Source organism: Rana temporaria, chromosome 8 (assembly GCF_905171775.1).
Source record: "Rana temporaria chromosome 8, aRanTem1.1, whole genome shotgun sequence".
Classification (NCBI taxonomy): Eukaryota; Metazoa; Chordata; class Amphibia; order Anura; family Ranidae; genus Rana; species Rana temporaria.
The window spans coordinates 60,203,239-60,222,077 of NC_053496.1; the positions used below are offsets into that span (position 1 = coordinate 60,203,239).

At 45.6% G+C, this 18,839-nt stretch overlaps 1 protein-coding gene across 2 annotated transcripts in view; it reads left to right on the forward strand.

The window, feature by feature from the left end:
* Nucleotides 1-18,839, forward strand: part of CNNM2 (cyclin and CBS domain divalent metal cation transport mediator 2) — a 222,356-nt gene that overhangs the window by 174,757 nt on the left and 28,760 nt on the right. For both annotated transcript variants that reach the window (XM_040361871.1, XM_040361872.1), the window contains exons 4-5: nucleotides 1,276-1,445; nucleotides 11,328-11,421. In XM_040361871.1, coding sequence (XP_040217805.1) covers nucleotides 1,276-1,445; nucleotides 11,328-11,421 — 264 coding nt within the window. The remainder of the gene's footprint in view (nucleotides 1-1,275; nucleotides 1,446-11,327; nucleotides 11,422-18,839) is intronic.

Genomic DNA, 18,839 nt, shown 5'->3' on the forward strand with positions numbered 1-18,839 from the left:
CAGTTTCTGGAGAATTAAGAAATTGATACCATTGAATGGCCCTTACACTCACCTGACCTAAATCCAAAAGAACACCTCTGGGACATTATGTTTCGGTTGCAGGTTGCACCTCGGTCTGTTCAGGAGGTCAGTGATGCTCTGGTCCAGATCTGGGAGGAAATACCCCAGGACACCATCCGTTGTCTTATTAGGAGCATGCCCTGATGTTTTCAGGCATGCATACAAGCATTTGGGGGCTATACAAACTACTGAGGACCATTTTGAGTTGTTTCAATGAAATTTCAGCAAAATGGACTAGCTTGCTGCATATTTTTTTCACTTTGATTTTAGGGGTGTCTTTGAATTCAGCCCTCTGTAGGTGGATAATTTTCATTTCCATCAAATGATGTGTCTTCCTTTCATTCCTAACACATTACCCAGTCCTAATCAGTATAGATATCCAGCATGAGATTTTTGCCTGTTGAGATCTGATATGTTTTCAATTGTTCCTTTAATTTTTTTGAGCAGTGTATATCCTACCTTCACTACTTGGTGTGAGTCACTGACCATGAACAAGCATGCAGATTTGATGTACTGATACATATCTGACTGCATTGTTTCAGATTCGTGACTCAGTAGGTGAAGATGAATGGACCAGTGCGATAGACATAAAGCTTGCACCTTAACGTCATTACTCTGACAGTTTGCCTTTAGGGCTTCACACTGTGTGCATTGACCTGCATTCTTTTCTGCACTGAATGAACACAAGTCGCTACAAGGGCATGTACATTGCGTTCAAAATAAACTGGCTGAAATCACCAAACTGCATGTGGATTGCACAGGAACACACAGCGTGATCCTGTGATTCACATGCAGTTCCTAATGGGCAGTTTAAAGAAAAATCCCTGTTTACCAATTTAATCTGCACATTATTGGATGATTGAAGTGTACCTACAAACCTTATATTGTGTGAACATTCTCAAATCCTTTATTAAATCAGCCTCGTAATTTCAGCACTGGTCTGCTGTTGATACCATATATAATGGAGCTGCTTTGGAAAACTGGAGCACTGATCGTAGTAGCCAAAGTCCAGACATCATTGTCATAGTTCACAGAGAAAAGTAAAATGAGAGATCATTATAGATATTGGCCCCTTTGTTCCAGTTTTTCTAATCCTCTCAGTTATCTGTTAAGGTGTCATAAACTGGTTCCTGGAATCAAAAATCTGCTGCAGGTAATTGTTCATACCCTCTTGGCCATGTGTGTTTAATTAGCTTTGCTATGTTTCTCCGACAGAAGTGGATGCCTTTAGCTCATGTCAGATGTCAGAGAAGATTCTTCTGAGGCTGCTCAAACATCCCAACGTCATCCAGGAACTAAAATTTGATGACAGGAACAAGAAGTCTCCTGAATACTACCTCTACCAGCGCAACAAGCCGGTGGATTACTTTGTGCTGGTTTTACAGGTCAGGCTGGATGCGGGGAGCTTTACACTCTTTAACATTTTTGCCATACGTTGGATGCTTTAAGCCAGGTTTACACTGAGTTGCGGGAATTAATGAATTTGCACAATTTTACTTCCGCATGGCAGTTCCGATTTGAAGCGCAATTTCACAGACATTTGTGCGGGTTTCTGCACAGATGTCAATGAAAATCTCACCCTGAAATCTCAAAAAGTAGTACAGAAACTACTTTTTGAAATCAGTGCGGCGCCACAAATGCAGCGTCGCACCGATTAGGATGGTGCCATTGCCATGTCAAATCGCACGTCTAATCGCACCAATGTGAGCCATGGCTAACTAATTTGCTGAAGTGTGTGTGTATGTTTGTACATTATTTTTGTACATTCTATGATACAGGCAGCTTTATATATAGTTCTATATTTATATATAAATCAATCAAGATATATAACTTTTCACTTGGTTTTAATACTAGGGATATACTGCGTACGAGGCTGGTTACAACTGTGGTATCTAACAGTAAGAGTTCATGTATTTATAAGCTGCAGCTATATCACCATGTTTGATTGTAAAGTCTGATAAGGATTTATAAAGATTTTCTCTAAGACCAGATTCACACTTGTGCGGTGTGAATTTCAGTTCTCTTATCTCTGCAGAAGATAATAGATAGAAGATAGAAGATAATGGGCCTGAATTCACACCTGAGCCGCACCGCAATGCCTAGAAAACACACACGTTTTTTCGGCAATGCACAGTGCGAATGCATTGCACATATGTGAACCAGCCTCATTGAAAACAATGTATTTTATAATGTTATGCGAATTGGATGCGGTTTAAAGGATCACTAAAGGAAATAATTTTTTTAGCTAAATAGCTTCCTTTACCTTACTGCAGTACTGGTTTCATGTCCTTATTGTTCGTTTTTGCTTTGAAGTTGCTGTAATTCTGCTCTGATCTCCACACTTCCTGGTTGTCTGTTTCCTTATAACCACAGTACTGGGAGCTTTTCACGGTGGTCTAAGCTGTCATTACTGCGTGTCTAAAACTTAACAGAACCAATCAGATTCATTTTAAAAACAAAACACTGCCCTGGATTTGTTTGTTTTTGTTCTGTGTGTCTCTCTAGTTCACAGGAACATGAAACCAGTTTAAAAGTTAAACTAACCTGCAGGCACATTATATGATTGATTTTTATCTATTTGTAATTATTTTTAAAAGGAATCAGTTAACTTTTATGTCTCTATACCCTGTAAACAGTGATTTCAGCAAAAAAATGTTTTTCCTTTAGTGACCCTTTAAGCTGCAACCAATTCGCATAGGTGTAAACCCGGCCTAAATGTAAGCTTTGGACAATAGTTATCACTGATTAGATACAGAAATTCCTAATGTATATCTGGCCTTTTACTGCCCATTCTTAGTTCTCAGTTAACAAATTATACATACTGCTGTGCCCAGGTCTGCTCCATCTTCTGATATTTAAACTAATGAGTTCAGGTAATAGCACTGAAAACAGTTTTTGGTGTTCAGTTCTAGTTTGAAAGTATTAGGTAACCGAGAATTGGATGCATCTGACAGTTAAAAATTAGGTTTTAAAGGTGAACTAGCAAAGGCTGAATACACATTTGTAGGTAGATTCAGAAAGAGTTAGGCCGGCTTATCAGTAGATAAGTCGACCTAACTCAGAATCTACGCCGACTTATGTTTAAGCGTATGCTCAAACAGAGATACGCTTAAACATATCTAAGATACGACGGCTTGCGCCGTCCTATCTTAGATTGCAATATTTCGGATGGCCGCTATGTGGCGCTTCCATTGCGGTCGGCGTAGATTATGCAAATTAGTAGATACGCCGATTCACGAACGTACGCCTGGCCGACGCAGTACTTTTACGCCGTTTACGTAAGAGATAGGCCGCGTAAAGTTAGAGCTAGGCCCTAGTTGGAATAGTAATGTCAAGTATGGCCGCCGTTCCCGCGTCGAAATTCGAATTTTTTACATCGTTTGGGTAAGTCGTCCGTGAATCGGGATTTACGTAGTTTACGTCCACGTCTAAATCAATAGGCCCGTGCGGCGTACTTGGCCGCAATGCACACTGGGAAATGTAGGCGCCCGGCGCATGCGCAGTAAAAACAAAACGTGAGGTCAAGCCCCATTACCATAAAACACGCCCCCCTCAAACACATTTGAATTAGGCGCCCTTACGCCCGCCGATTTAGGCTACGCCGCCGTAACTTAGCAGGCAAGTACATTGTGAATCATGTACTTGCCTCGCTAACTTACGGCGGCGTAGCTTAAATTCCTTAAGCTACGCCGCCGCAAAGTTACGCCAACGTACCTGAATCTACCTATTGGAACGTATACTGTACATGCTTACATGACTTACTAGGATTTGTAATTCTGTAATCCTAGCACCCCTTCTAGGCAGCTTAGCCAGGCCCTAAACCTCTGTACTATACTGTACTGTACTATACAGAAGGTAAGCATTACAGCATGATCCAGAACCTGCCTCAGACAGTAATTGTACAAAAAAACAGCAGCTAGCACATAGTTATCCCCCATCATGAGCATTTTCCCTGTAAACCATACAACGGTGATCAGAGTGCTTTTTTTTTGCAAGGGATTACAGGAACTGATCTGAAATTGACCTGTACTGTGCATATGCAGGTTCACCTAAACCCTGACCCTATATATAACTTGCCTATGCTCCCCCGGCATTCTGTTTTCCAGCAGCATCAAAATCAATCTAGTTGGTGCTTACATATAACCTTCTCCCTGAACCCATGTTACTAGCTTTTGTGTTTTGAGTGTGTGACATCAGCCCCCATGTCAAGAAGTGCTGGGTATTCAAATTCATGTGTGGTTGTGTAATTTAGCTCTATCATTGCTTGTAATGGTTTTAGTTATGCACATGAAAGCAAACCGCTTAATATATAACCTTAACGGTGTATGTTTATGGTTGGAAAATGTTCCTGGGTTTACTTTGTAATTATTAATAAGTAGCTGCCCATTTTTGCCTATATAGGCTTTGCTCTTCTTGTACCTTGCCATCTCACAGAACTTATACTAGGCAGGATCTCTCTAATTAAAAACAGTGGACTCTCTGTAAAGTCTGTAGGAAAGGCCCATGGTGTACCCATGTAGACATGCACACATGTAATCTAGACAGCCTAGGCTGCAAGAAAATGTCTTTACTTAAAAATGTCGGGCCATATCCACAAAAGAGATACTCCGGCGTAAGCCGTCGTATCTCTGGTTCTAACTTTGGAACTGATCCTCAGAAGCAGTTTTCCTAAGTTAGGCAGAAGATCCGACATCTGTAAGGGACTAATGCCCCGTACACACCATCACTTTATGTGATGAAAAAAAACGACATTTTCTGTGAAGTAAAAAATGACGTTTTTGAAACTTCAATTTTCAAAGACGAAGTTGCCTACACACCATCGTTTTTCTCACAATGATCTTGCAAAGTGAGGTTACGTTCCACCACGTTTTACCATTGAAGTAGCTTCTGGGCATGCGTGGATGAAAAAACGTCTTAGAAAACGACGTTTTTTGCTACACACGGTCAATTTCTGTGAAGTAAAAAGTGCACTTTTGAAAAACGACACATAAAATTGAAGCATGCTTCAATTTTTTTTGGTCGTTTTTTACAAGACATAAAACGACGTTTTCCCCCACACACAGTCAATTAAAGTGACGTTTTTAAAAACGTCATTTTTTTTCATCACATAAAGTGATGGTGTGTACGCGGCATTACACTGCCGGATCTTAGGATGCAGTACCGCATCCGCCACTGGGGGCCTCTTCTGGTATGCAAATTAGCACTTAGGGCGATCCTCAAAGCTTTTGTGCTTAGTTTTTTCGCGTGAAGTGTGAGTTGGCCAGGTGTAAAACTAGGGCTGCTTTTACAAAGTGTAAAGTTAGTCACACCTTGTAAAGGCCCATTCAAGCGACGGCATTTGGTATGCATTCCCGAGGGAGAACTCCACGGCAATTTGTAAAATCCAAACCGGCATGGGTTCCCCCACAGGAGCATACCAGGCCCTTAGGTCTGGTATGGGTTGTAAGGAGACCCCCCCTCCGCCGAAAAATCGACGTAGGGGTTCCCCCTACAATCCATACCAGACCCGTATCCAAAGCACGCTACCCGGCCGGTCAGGAAGGGAGTGGGGACGAGCGAGCGCCCCCCCCCCCTCCTGAGCCGTGCCAGGCCGCATGCCCTCAACATGGGGGGGTTGGGTGCTCTGGGGCAGGGGGGCGCACTGCGGGCCCCCCCACCTCAGAGCACCCTGTCCCCATGTTGATGAGGACAGGACCTCTTCCCGACAACCCTTGCCGTTGGTTGTCGGGGTCTGCGGGCGGGGGCTTATAGGAATCTGGGAGTCCCCTCAAATAAGGGGGCCCCCAGATACCGGCCCCCCACCCTAAGTGAATGGATATGGGGTACATCGTACCCCTATCCATTCACCTGTAGGCAAAAAGTACAAGTTAGTAAACACACAACACAAGGGTTTTTAAAATAATTTATTATTCTGCTCCGGATGCCCCCCCTGTCTTCTTTATTAGCTCTATTAGCAGGGGGGGCTTCTTCTTCCACTCTCCGGGGGTCTTCTCCGCTCTCCGGGGGGGGGTTTCTTCTTCCGCTCTCCGGGGGGGGGGGCTTCTCCGGACTCCGGGGGTCTTCTTCCATCTTCTCCCCTCTTCCGCTGTTGACTCGGCGAACCCCAGTTCTTCTGCAGATGTCCGGTGCCTTCTTCTTCAGCGCTGGCTGCCTGCTATCTTCGTGTGTTAGCTCAATTTCTAACAGGCAGCCGGCGCGGTCTTCTGTGACGTCAGGGTCTTCTCTTCTGTTCTTCTCCCCTCTTCCGATGTTGACTCGTCGCATCTTGTCGCTGTAATGATGGAAGCGCGCCTTGCATCCCATTTATATAGGCATCACCGTCCCATCATGCTCCGGCAGGTACCCACGTGGTGGGTGCCTACCCACGTGCAGAGAAGCGGAGAAGACCCCCGGAGAGTGGAAGAAGAAGCCCCCCCTGCTAATAGAGCTAATAAAGAAGACAGGGGGGGCATCCGGAGCAGAATAATAAATTATTTTAAAAACCCTTGTGTTGTGTGTTTACTAACTTTAACTTTTTGCCTACAGGTGAATGGATAGGGGTACGATGTACCCCATATCCCTTCACTTAGGGTGGGGGGCCGGTATCTGGGGGCCCCCTTATTTGAGGGGACTCCCAGATTCCTATAAGCCCCCGCCCGCAGACCCCGACAACCAACGGCAAGGGTTGTCGGGAAGAGGTCCTGTCCTCATCAACATGGGGACAGGGTGCTCTGAGGTGGGGGGGCCCGCAGTGCGCCCCCCTGCCCCAGAGCACCCAACCCCCCCATTTTGAGGGCATGCGGCCTGGCACGGCTCAGGAGGGGGGGGGGACGCTCGCTCGTCCCCACTCCCTTCCTGACCGGCCGGGTAGCTTGCTTTGGATACGGGTCTGGTATGGATTGTAGGGGGACCCCCTACGTCGATTTTTCGGCGTGGGGGGGTCTCCTTACAACCCATACCAGACCTAAGGGCCTGGTATGCTCCTGGGGGGGGAACCCATGCCGGTTTTTTCTTTGAAAATTGGCATGGAGTTCTCCCTCAGGAATGCATGCTGAGCGACGTTATCTATTTTTTTAATAATTATTTGTTTTCCCGGCGCGTATATTTTTTTTCACCCGTCGCAACTTTAGTGTCCCGTCGCAATCCACAAAGCCGCCCGGCGTCAATTACGTTCGCGCGCTGCACGTCGGGAAAATTACGTCACACGCATGCGCAGTACGGCCGGCGCGGGAGCGCGCCTCATTTAAATTATAAACGCCCCCTGGAGAGGAGGACCGCCTTACGACGGCGGCACTTAAGTTACACGGCTTGAAATTTCGAGGTAAGTGCTTTGTGGATCAGGCACTTAGGTAGAAACTTTAAGTCAGTGTAACTTAACTGCTGAAAGTTAAGTTACGCCGCCTGGCTGAGGATTTGGCCCGTCATGTGATAAATCAGACCTGTGCTCTGTTGATTTAGGTTAAAGCGGTTGTATAGTCATTTTTGACTTTTACCTACAGGTAAGCCTAAAATAAGGCTTACCTGTAGGTTACAAAAAATATCTCCTAAACCTTTACGGTTTAGGAGATATTCCCCTTGCAATGAGCTGCTGACTGCAGCGGCGCTTGCGCATTAGGGATTCTCGGCTGAAGGCCCGGCAGGCGCCGGACCTTGCCGGAAAGAAGTCTCCCACACGCATGCGCTGGAGTGACGACATCGCGGCTCTAGCCACTCACAGCGCTGGAGCCGCGATACCCGGAAGACACGCCAAGGGAAAATGTCATCTCCCTCGGCGTGGACCGGCAGAGATACCGACGCCTCGTTCTAAGGTAAGTATTTCATAATGAGCTAGTATGCGGTGCATACTAGCTCATTATGCCCTTTGCCTTACAGGTGGCACCAATTTATTTATTTTTTATTTGACCATAAAACCGCTTTAGGTGGACATTTCAATGGCAACCTATGTGGCTCATGTCCAAAGTTAAAAAAATATATAAATAATAAGAAAATAACTTTCAAAAAAATATAAAAATGAAGGCACACTAGTATCATTTAAATGTTACAAAGAATATAACATAATTTGTAGAACGGAAATCAAGTCCGCAAAAATTCAAAACGACTGACAGATTGCAAAAGAAAGTAGGACAAACCCCCAAAAATTCTTTAAATATAAAGTAAAAAGGTCAGGTCTGAGCATTGTAGACCATTTACAAAACAATCTTGAGAGGGTGACTGGGGACAAAGAAAATGTAAATTTCTTAACCACTTAAGGACTGCCTAACGCCGATATACGTCGGCAGAATGGCACGGCTGGGCACAGGCAAGTACAGGTACATCGCCTTTAAGAGCCCAGCCGTGGGTTGCTCGCCCCCCGGTCCGAAGCTCCGTGACCGAACCCGTGGATCCCATCGCCGCCAGTGTCCCGCGATCGGTCACAGGAGCTGAAGAACGGGGAGAGGTGTGTGTAAACACTGTGACAATGTCAGTGAACGTCTGTTCCCTGATATAGGGAACGACGATCACTGATGTCACACATCCAGCCCCGCCCCCCTACAGTTAGAAACACATATGAGGTCACAGTTAACTCCTACAGCGCCCCCTAGTGGTTAACTTCTAAACTGCAATTGCCATTTTTATAGCACTTTTCTCTGTGAAAATTACAATGGTCCCAAAAATTTGTCAAAATTGTCCGATGTGTCCGCCATAATGTCGCAGTCACGAAATCGCCGCCATTAGTAGTAAAAAAAAAAAAATATTAATAAAAATGCATAAAAACTATCCCCTATTTTGTAAACGCTATAAATTTTGCGCAAACCAATCGATAAACGCTAATTGCGATATTTTTTTTTTTTACCAAAAATAGGTAGAAGAATACGTATCGGCCTAAACTGAGAAAAAATAATGTTTTTTTTATATATTTTTGGGGGATATTTATTATAGCAAAAAGTAAAAAATATTGTTTATTTTTCAAAATTTTCGCTCTATTTTTGTTTATAGCGCAAAAAATAAAAACCGCAGAGGTGATCAAATACCACCAAAATAAAGCTCTATTTGTGGGGAAAAAAAGACGCCAAATTTGTTTGGGAGCCATGTCGCACGACCGCGCAATTGTCCGTTAAGGCGACACAGTCTCGAATCGCAAAAACTGACCAGGTCCTTTACCTGCATAATGGTCCGGGTGCGGTCACGAAGCTTGCATGCATCTTGCATAGCAGGAGGAGAACAGCTGGGGGAGTCAATGGTTGGAGAAGGATCTAGGTGTTCTGGTAGATCATAGGCTTAATAGCATGCAATGCCAAGCTTCAGTTTCCAAAGCAAGCAAAATCCTTTCTTATATTAATTGGGGCATGGACTGCAGAGAGAGAAACATAATTTTGCCCCTGTACAATTTATTAGTAAGACCTCATCTGGAATATGCTGTTCAGTTTTGGGCCCCAGTTCACAAAAAAGTACAGAAAAGGGCAACCAAACGTATAAGAGGCATAGAGGAGCTCAGCTATGAGGAAAGATTAAGGGACGGGATTTGCAAGTGTTCCATATAGTTAACTTGGTGTTGAGTTATTCACTTTAAGGTCATCAAAGAGGACAAGGGGGCACTGTTTATGTCTGGAGGAAAATAAATCAAATTTTTAAATACACAAAGGCGTATTCATAGTAAGAGCTGTGAAAATGTGGAATAGAGCTGGCTCTGGTCAGCACAGTAGGTTGTTTAAAAAAAGGCCTGTATTCTTTCTTAGAAACACATAATATAACTGGATACTAATATTTATCGGTGAAGTTCATCCAAAGAATATCCGTTTGCCTCTTGGGGGATCAGGAAGGATTTTGTTTCCATGCTGGAACAAATTGGATCATGCTTTATTGTTTTTTTTTTGCCTTCCTCTGGATTAAGTGTGGGTATAGGATTGCTAATATAGGATTGTATACGTTTTTTTCCCCCCTTCTATTGGTTGAACAGGATATACTTTTTCAACCTAAAGCCTTGTACACACGATCGGATTTTCTGCAGACAAAGCGTCAGACTTTTGGTCGAAGGGCGTGTGCCTGGATTTTGTCTTGCATACAAACGGCACACAATTGACGGCCAACAAACACAAACGTAGTGATGTACTAGACGTACTACGTGTTTTTTCTGCTCTATAGCGCCCCAATTTAGGCACCTTCTGCTAATGTTGTGTTTGGTGAGCATTTCTTCCGAGCGTGCGTGTTTGTACTTTGAACTTTTGTCCGGTGTACACACGATCGGAAAATCCGACAACAGACCGTTGTCCACAGAAAATTTTAAAGCCTGCCATCCAACATTTGTCCACGGAAAATCCGACAACATTTGTCCGATGGAGCGTACAAACAGATTTTCTGCCAACAAGCCCGATCGTGTGTACGGGCCTTAACTATACAAGTCCACTTCAAAGGCTCCTTGTCATTAGGAAACTATATGGGCTTCCATGAGCACCCTCTGCAAAAGCTAATATACTGACTGCCTCTGGCTTCAATTTAATTGGAATCACAGACCTAGAGCAAAAATGTAGCAAGTGAATTTAGAGCTCCAGATCTAGTGACTGAAGCTGGCCATAGATTTACATTTATTTTATCAGACAACCAGCTGATCAAAACAATGATGAATAAAATGGGAGGATCATAACCCCTGTCAGTTTATTTTTTCTATATGTGTCCTATTGGGAAGATTTACCTTCACTTTCTGTCCCATTGCCAAAACAGCAGGTCACCAGAACCAGTGTAACTATTGGAGGATTTCCCCTCTATTACTTTTTTGGGGACAACCCAAAATGTGTGATTTTCTTTAACTTTCACTTTCAGTAATAATGATAAACAGGACCAATAGAGAGGGTGAATCTCCCTAACAGGGGCACAGACCGCAATTAAAATCTAATAGGTGTTCTAATTCCCCACCACTCCATCCAAAATGTAAAAAAGTTTTTACCTTTTAGTTTTACTTTAAATATAGAGATTTGTAAATTATCCAGTAGAGGGACTAAGTGCAATTACCCATTCTCTTCTGTAACCACTGTTGAAATAAGAAATCGGCAAAAAAACACACACACACACACAAAAAAAAAACTTGCAGCACACTTTGATATTTAAGATCCTCGCTGCGTTAGATGGTGTGTACCAACAAAAAATTTGGTCATGTGTTATAGCAATCCTACACTAAAAACTGATAGCTGGAGAATGAAAATATGATTCCTTACATTAGCTATATTCAGATATATATTCATATTCAGTGCATTTTTCACAATGTTTCTACTTGCATGGCCCTGATGAAGAGACTAATTCCTGTTCATCCGCAGGGGAAAGTAGAAGTGGAAGCGGGAAAGGAAGGGATGAAATTTGAAGCCGGTGCCTTTTCCTACTATGGTGTGATGGCACTCACAGCATCTCCAGGTAGCACTGTCTTTTTACAGCTGTTTCTGCATCTTAAATTTTCATGTAAAGTTATTGTGGAGCTGTAAGCATCTATGTAGGTACATGTTATGTGCTGTGTATATCTAACAAAAATGGCATCAATCATCAGTATGTAAATCCCAAAAAGTGTAAACACAAGCATTTAAGAGTTGCTGCAGAATTAACTAATCATCCTGAAAGTGCCTACTTAAAGTGTTTGTAAAGGCTCAAATAAAAACAAACATGTCATACTTACTTGATCTCTGCAATGGTTTTGCACATAGCAGCTCTGATCCTCTTTATCTGGGGTCTCATGCAGGCACTCCTGGTCCCTCCCTGAGTGCCCCCATAGCAAGCTGCTTGCTCTGGGAGCACTTGTGTATGCTCACTCCCGAGCCACCAATGTGTGTCTGAGACACACAGAGTGAGGGTCTGTACTGCTCCCTCCTCACTGGCTTTGGTTGACAGCAGCAGGAGCCAATGGCATATGCCATGATGGGTGAAAATTGGGCCTGCTGGTTCTGCAGCTATGGATATGGTGAGTGCTTCTGTATGTCAGTGAAGCAATGTGGCAGTCCCCAGGACAGTATTCCTTTGTTTTTTTTAGCAGTTTTGGGTACAAAGTCATTGCATGCATCTGCACCATTTTCAGTCGGAAATTGGGCACATTACACTGCCATAGCTGCTCCTGAGCCTTCATATTTTGGGGATCCTGGTACACCATATCAAAGGGCCCCAGTCTGCTCCGCATCATTCTCTCAGTTGGGTAGCAGCTTCCCTCTGGTATTTAGAGGTCTATTTTATCCCTCAACACCTTGGTAGGCCATGGCCATGAGTAGGAAGATAGATGGGGGTAAAGACAGTGGGGTAGGTTCCAGATCCCTCTATCAGGTAGGAAAGACTCCCTTCTACAGGTCACCCTGTAATGGCTCCCCAAAGGGTCAGATTGGCTCTGAATCCCTGCCCTTATCTAGTATTTCCACTGCTTCAGTATTTCACTTCCTTTATTTCAAGGGAGACATTTGCTGCAGCCATGAACTGCTCTCAGAGATTTTCACCGGCTTGGAATGTCTGGGACGTAAATATGGGTGCTTTCCTTCCCCTCCTCCCCTTTTGAGGAAGGATTAAGCGTAAAAAAAAATCCTTAGAATGAGGCAGAAATGAAATCTGCTAAGTATCTGAAATCATTTTATGGACAGGTCCTCCCAGGAGGATTCTCTGGGTCTAGGGCTGTCTCAGACACCGAAGACTGCAGTGGGCTTACTGTCAGATGGTGGTTCACACTAATGCCCCATACACACAAGCGGAATTTCCATCAGCAAAAGTCTGATGTGAGCTTTTCATCAGAAATTCAGACCGTGTGTATGCTCCATCAGAATTTTGCTGGCGGAATTTCCGCCAGCAAAAGTTCGAGAGCTGGTTCTCAATTTTTCCAACGGAAAAAATTCCTATTGGAAAATCCGTTCGTCTGTATGCAATTCCAACGGGAAAAAAACACGCATGCTCGGAAACAATTTGACGCATGCTCAGAAGCATTGAACTTATTTTTCTCACCTCGTTGTAGTGTTGTACGTCACTGCGTTCTTAACGCTTGAAAGTTCAGAGAACTGTGACGGTGTGTATGCAAGCCAAGCTTGAGCAAAATTCTGTCGGAAAGACCATCCAACTTTTTTTCCGATGGAAATTCCACTCGTGTGTACAGGGCATAACCTTCAAGTCAAATTTGAGAACTCCGCTAGATGTATTTCCATTCTCACGCCATACCAAAAAAGTATTTCTTACCCTTTTTAGATGTTCCTCAGGAGAAGGCATCATGGCTGAACAAAAGGATTTTTTTAACAAATGTCAGAGTGAGTCTGTCCTAAGGACTGATGTTCTTTCATTAACATACATTGCAAGAAGACTATCTTCTAGAAGTTTAATGCTTTCTTGGGACAGACTGTGTTCAAATCCAGTTTACAACTGATGATTATGGTCTGCCTGCACAGTACAGACCGGGTTAATTATGGCGCAAACCGCTGCCCAATCCCCTCATAAAGAAAGACCGCTAAGGAATTAACAGCGCTGGAATGTCCAGAACAGTCCAGATCTAAAAAAGGTCAATTGCAATTTTTAGGTTATGCTGTGAGAATGAGAGCATGTAAAAAATCCAAAGTAGGCGTTATCCCAGTTTGACTGCAAAAGTGCAAATACAATTTGTTATTGCTGCTGGTATCCTCTCTTCCCTTACAGTCACTGGTTCTGGGTCTGGGAGCTGCCAAGCAAATCCCAAGTTTTTCCCAGTGCATTCTCGGTTACAAAAGTGATGTATGCCGATTGGGCTAACCTAGAGAAAGTGTTTTTACTATCAAAGCATTTTGCTCACCACTACCCCATGGAGGAGGAAGTCTACGACAAATTGGGTTTTCTGCTGGTTTAACCGTTTCCTACTTTGGCAGTTCCAGTAGAATAGGAGAGACTCTACAGCAGGGATATGCAATTAGCGGACCTCCAGCTGTTGCAGAACTACAAGTCCCATGAGGCATAGCAAGACTCTGACAGCCACAAGCATGACACCCAGAGGCAGAGGCATGATGGGACTTGTAGTTTTGCAACAGCTGGAGGTCCGCTAATGGCATATCCCTGCTCTACAGCCAGAGTTGAGTGTTTTCCAGTCTTTTAAAAGTTTGGACAAAGCATAAGCTCCATTCCACAGGATTAAATCTCAGAAGATCCTGCTACAGTAGGTGTTTGTGATATTGTGTTTTTAGCACGACAGCATCGCGCCGATTCTCGGCGACATGGTGCCGAGATCTCGCACTCACTGGAATAGTGACAGCACATCCCAGCAAGCGCGTCATAGAAGCGACGGGAGATCCGACTTGGATTCCCGCCAATTCTACACGTGTGCGGCGTTTGTTATGAATCCTGAGGGGGAAGTCCCCGCCGGATTTTAAATAAAAATCCGGCATGGGTTCCCCCCTCAGGAGCATATCGGGCCCTTAGGTCTGTTATGGGTTGTAAGGAGAGCCCCCCTACGCCGAAAAACACGGCGTAGGGGGTCCCCCTACAATCCATACCAGACCCGTATCCAAAGCACGCTACCCGGCCAGCCAGGAAGGGAGTGGGGACGAGCGAGCGCCCCCCCCCTCCTGAGCCGTACCAGGCTGCATGCCCTCAACATGGGGGGGGTTGGGTGCTCTGGGGCAGGGGGGCGCACTGCGGCCCCCCCACCTCAGAGCACCCTGTCCCCATGTTGATGAGGACAGGGCCCCTTCCCGACAACCCTGGCCGTTGGTTGTCGGGGTATGCGGGCGGGAGGCTTATCGGAATCTGGGAGCCCCCTTTAATAAGGGGGCCCCCAGATACCGGCCCCCCACCCTAAGTGAATGAGTATGGGGTACATCGTACCCCTACCCATTCACCTGCAAGAAAAGTGGTAAAAACACAAATAAACCACACAGGGTATTAAAATATTTTATTAGTCTGCTCCGGAGGCCTTCCCTGTCTTCTTTGTTAGCTCTTTTACCAGGAAAGCTTATTCTTTGACGTCTTCGGGTGGGTGGGGGCCGCCGTCTGGTTCTCTTCCACCGCCGGGGGGGGTCGCTTTTAAAAAAGCCCCCACCCCCCGGCGGGTTTCCTCCGGCGTCTTCGGCGGGGGGGCTTCTTCTACCCACGTGGGTAGGTATCACATGGGTAGGTACAGAGCATGATGGGATTGTGAGGCCTATATAGGTCCGATGCAAGGCGCGCACCGGTCATTTCAGCGAGAAGAGCCGGCGTGTCAACATCGGGAGAAGGAGAGAAGTGAAGAACATGACGTCACAGCACGGAAGAAGAACTCACAGCACGGAAGGAGAAGAAGACGTACAGCACGGAAGAAGACACCGGACAGCGAGACGAAGAACCGGGGTGCGCCGAGTCAACAGCGGAGAGCGGCGAACATAGAAGGAGACCCCCGGAGAGTTGAGAAGACCCCCCGGATAGCGGAGAAGACCCGTCGGGATAGCGGAAGAAGAAGCCCCCCCGCCAAAGACGCCGGAGGAAACCCGCCGGGGGGTGGGGGCTTTTTTAAAAGCGACCCCTCCCCCCCGGCGGTGGAAGAGAACCAGACGGCGGCCCCCACCCACCCGAAGACGTCAAAGAAGAAGCTTTCCTGGTAAAAGAGCTAACAAAGAAGACAGGGAAGGCCTCCGGAGCAGACTAATAAAATATTTTAATACCCTGTGTGGTTTATTTGTGTTTTTACCACTTTTCTTGCAGGTGAATGGGTAGGGGTACGATGTACCCCATACTCATTCACTTAGGGTGGGGGGCCGGTATCTGGGGGCCCCCTTATTAAAGGGGGCTCCCAGATTCCGATAAGCCTCCCGCCCGCATACCCCGACAACCAACGGCCAGGGTTGTCGGGAAGGGGCCCTGTCCTCATCAACATGGGGACAGGGTGCTCTGAGGTGGGGGGGCCGCAGTGCGCCCCCCTGCCCCAGAGCACCCAACCCCCCCCATGTTGAGGGCATGCAGCCTGGTACGGCTCAGGAGGGGGGGGGGCGCTCGCTCGTCCCCACTCCCTTCCTGGCTGGCCGGGTAGCGTGCTTTGGATACGGGTCTGGTATGGATTGTAGGGGGACCCCCTACGCCGTGTTTTTCGGCGTAGGGGGGCTCTCCTTACAACCCATAACAGACCTAAGGGCCCGATATGCTCCTGAGGGGGGAACCCATGCCGGATTTTTATTTAAAATCCGGCGGGGACTTCCCCCTCAGGATTCATAACAAACGCCGCACACGTGTAGAATTGGCGGGAATCCAAGTCGGATATCCCGTCGCTTCTATGACGGCTCTGTCTCCATCGCGGCAAGCCAGCTCGGCGCTGGCTCCCGCGATGGGGCTCGTAGGTGCTCAATCTCGCCGAGAAAGAGAGCGAGATTGACACAAAATCGGGTTCACCTACTGTATTTGGCAGCTCCTGGAAGACTTTCCAAGAGCCTTGAGTTTCTTGATTGATGCCTTGAAAAGCTTCATATGGTAGGTTTTTACAAGTGATCAATTGTTCTGTCCAAATGATAAGGGTATTCTGTGTGTCAGCGGAACTTCTCTGTAAGAAGCAAAGAGGCTACCCTTAGAGGGTGAGTGTTTTGGATAATCCTTGGGTGCCTACATCCAAAACTATGTTCTTGCCCCTAAAGGAGAAGGGATTGACCAGTGACACCTGCAAGAAGCGTTCCTTTCGTAAACAACCAGCCACAGACTCTAAGCAAAACCCTATATTGCAGTTCCCTAAGAACTGGACCCCATGTCCTCCAATTTTGAAGGGCAATTCTCACAGTGAAGAAAAACCTCCTCTCATGTTAGTGGGGGGATGTCTATTGGCCCTTACTGGCTGCTTGGACACCTGAATTCTCAGACAATTTAGTTAGCAGCATGGTATTGAGAAGCTACATGATGAAGTTCACTTTCCTCCCCCTCCCCCTTAAGTGCTTCGAATCCACAAAAAAATTGTCGTTTTCTTTGCGACCCTGTAAAGACTGCAGTGCCAGGGGTCATTACAGCCCTGGAAAGACTACTGTCCAAGAGGCCATTGCACCTGTGCTGGCAGAAGAAAGCTCTCACGTCTTTTGTTCCAACTTGTTCATAGTTCCCAAGTCAAACAGTGATGTGTAGCCATCTTTAGACCTCAAGGGTCTCAACAAGTTCCTGAACATATAAAAATTCATGATGGAATCCACCCTGTCAGTGATTGCTTTGCTTCATCAAGAGGACTTCAGGGGATATCAAGGACCAGATCGTAAGAAATGGTTTCTGCATTTCATGGTAGAGGATTACCACTATTTGTAGAATTACCCTTTGGCTTCTCCACTGCCCCCAAGATGTTTACCAATGTGTTGGCTCTGATTCTGGGGTTGTTGAGGTCCTGGGTAAGCCCCATTGTGGGGTATCTAGATAACCTGCTTCTTGGGGAACAATGTGCTGAGAGAACTGATAATTCAAGTCCCAGAGAGGTACCTCTGGCTACTGAGCTTTTAGAAGTCGGCCTTGGTTTGGCCTCAAGTCCTCAATATGGCTCAGGCAAATGTTATACTTTGGTAAAGCAGGATGAACGGGTATCTGCGCTAACTAAAATTGGAGAGGAGAAGCAGCCAGCACAGTTTGTTGATTCATCAAACAATAAAATAAAAATTCAAAATGCAGTGCTTCAATTTGTCGTTATTCATATAACAGTTCAGTTGTTGAAAAGATAGGGATGATGAAGAACCCTTCACCGACTTCAATGTGCATGGAAAAGCACACCACACCCAAGTGTTTCCAATCTGCTTACCAGAAGGATATGAAAAACAGACGGTTTGATCACATATCACAGGGGACCAAATAAGTGTCCAAGCACTGTAGAGCGATCGTAGAGATTCTGAATTCACCAATCTCATGTAATCATCAAAACTCCCAGGAAGAGAGGAATATGATATGCATTCGCCAACAAGATGTTACCCAATTGAAGGAAAAGACAATAATAGTGAAGCCCGTAAAGTAAAAACACAATATTTATTTGTAGTCTACTTACAGGTAAATGGTGAAAAACATCATGATGTATAAAATTCCGCGGCTCTGAGCATGCTTGCATCGGACAGAGCCTGAGGAAGAAGCATGCATGCTTTGAACGAGCGCACCTCCCCGCTGATCCTACATCTGGAAGTGAAGACATCTGCGGCTGTGTTCCAGGGAATACTGCCTTCCGTCCCCGTTTGCTGTGAGCGCTTGGTTCCACCACCGCTGCCGACATTGGAGAGGGTATACAGAGATTCCATCCCCCAACATCAGCACACCAGTAGCCCCCAGGATTGAGCGGATGACGATTACACCAGAAAAGCCCAATGTTACTGCTCGTTTGTGAGTGTATCTCCTAATTTTTTTTGTAACCTTCAAATAAAACAGTTTTACTGCTACGCTTAGAAGGCACTGCTTTTTTCCCTTTTGCTTGCATCGGCCTGACATGTTTCATCCCACAAGGATATCATCAGAGGTTTGTGTCTATAACCAGGCATTTAATATAGATACCTTAATGACTTCTTTGAATCAGTTTTCCTTGATCTATGCCTTCCTTCCACTTCAGATTCTACCTAGCACAAGGTACAGTACCCTGCCTGGAGTTTGCATGTTCTTCCTGTGCCTGCGTTCGTTTCCCTTCGGGTACTCCGGTTTCCTCCCACAATCCGAAGACATGCTGGTAGTTTTTTTTTTTTTCATCAGGGGACATTGTTTTGTGTATTGCTATTGTCACTCCTCTGGCTCTAGGAATAGGTGAGGGCGAGTGGAACCACTGATTATATATGACAAGAGGCATGCGAGGGGTCACCCCTGCCACGAAGTGTGTTTCCTGTAAAAAAAACTATTTCTGCTTCATATGGTTCAGTTCATGCCAGAGACGACCCCTCTTACCACTTGAGCAA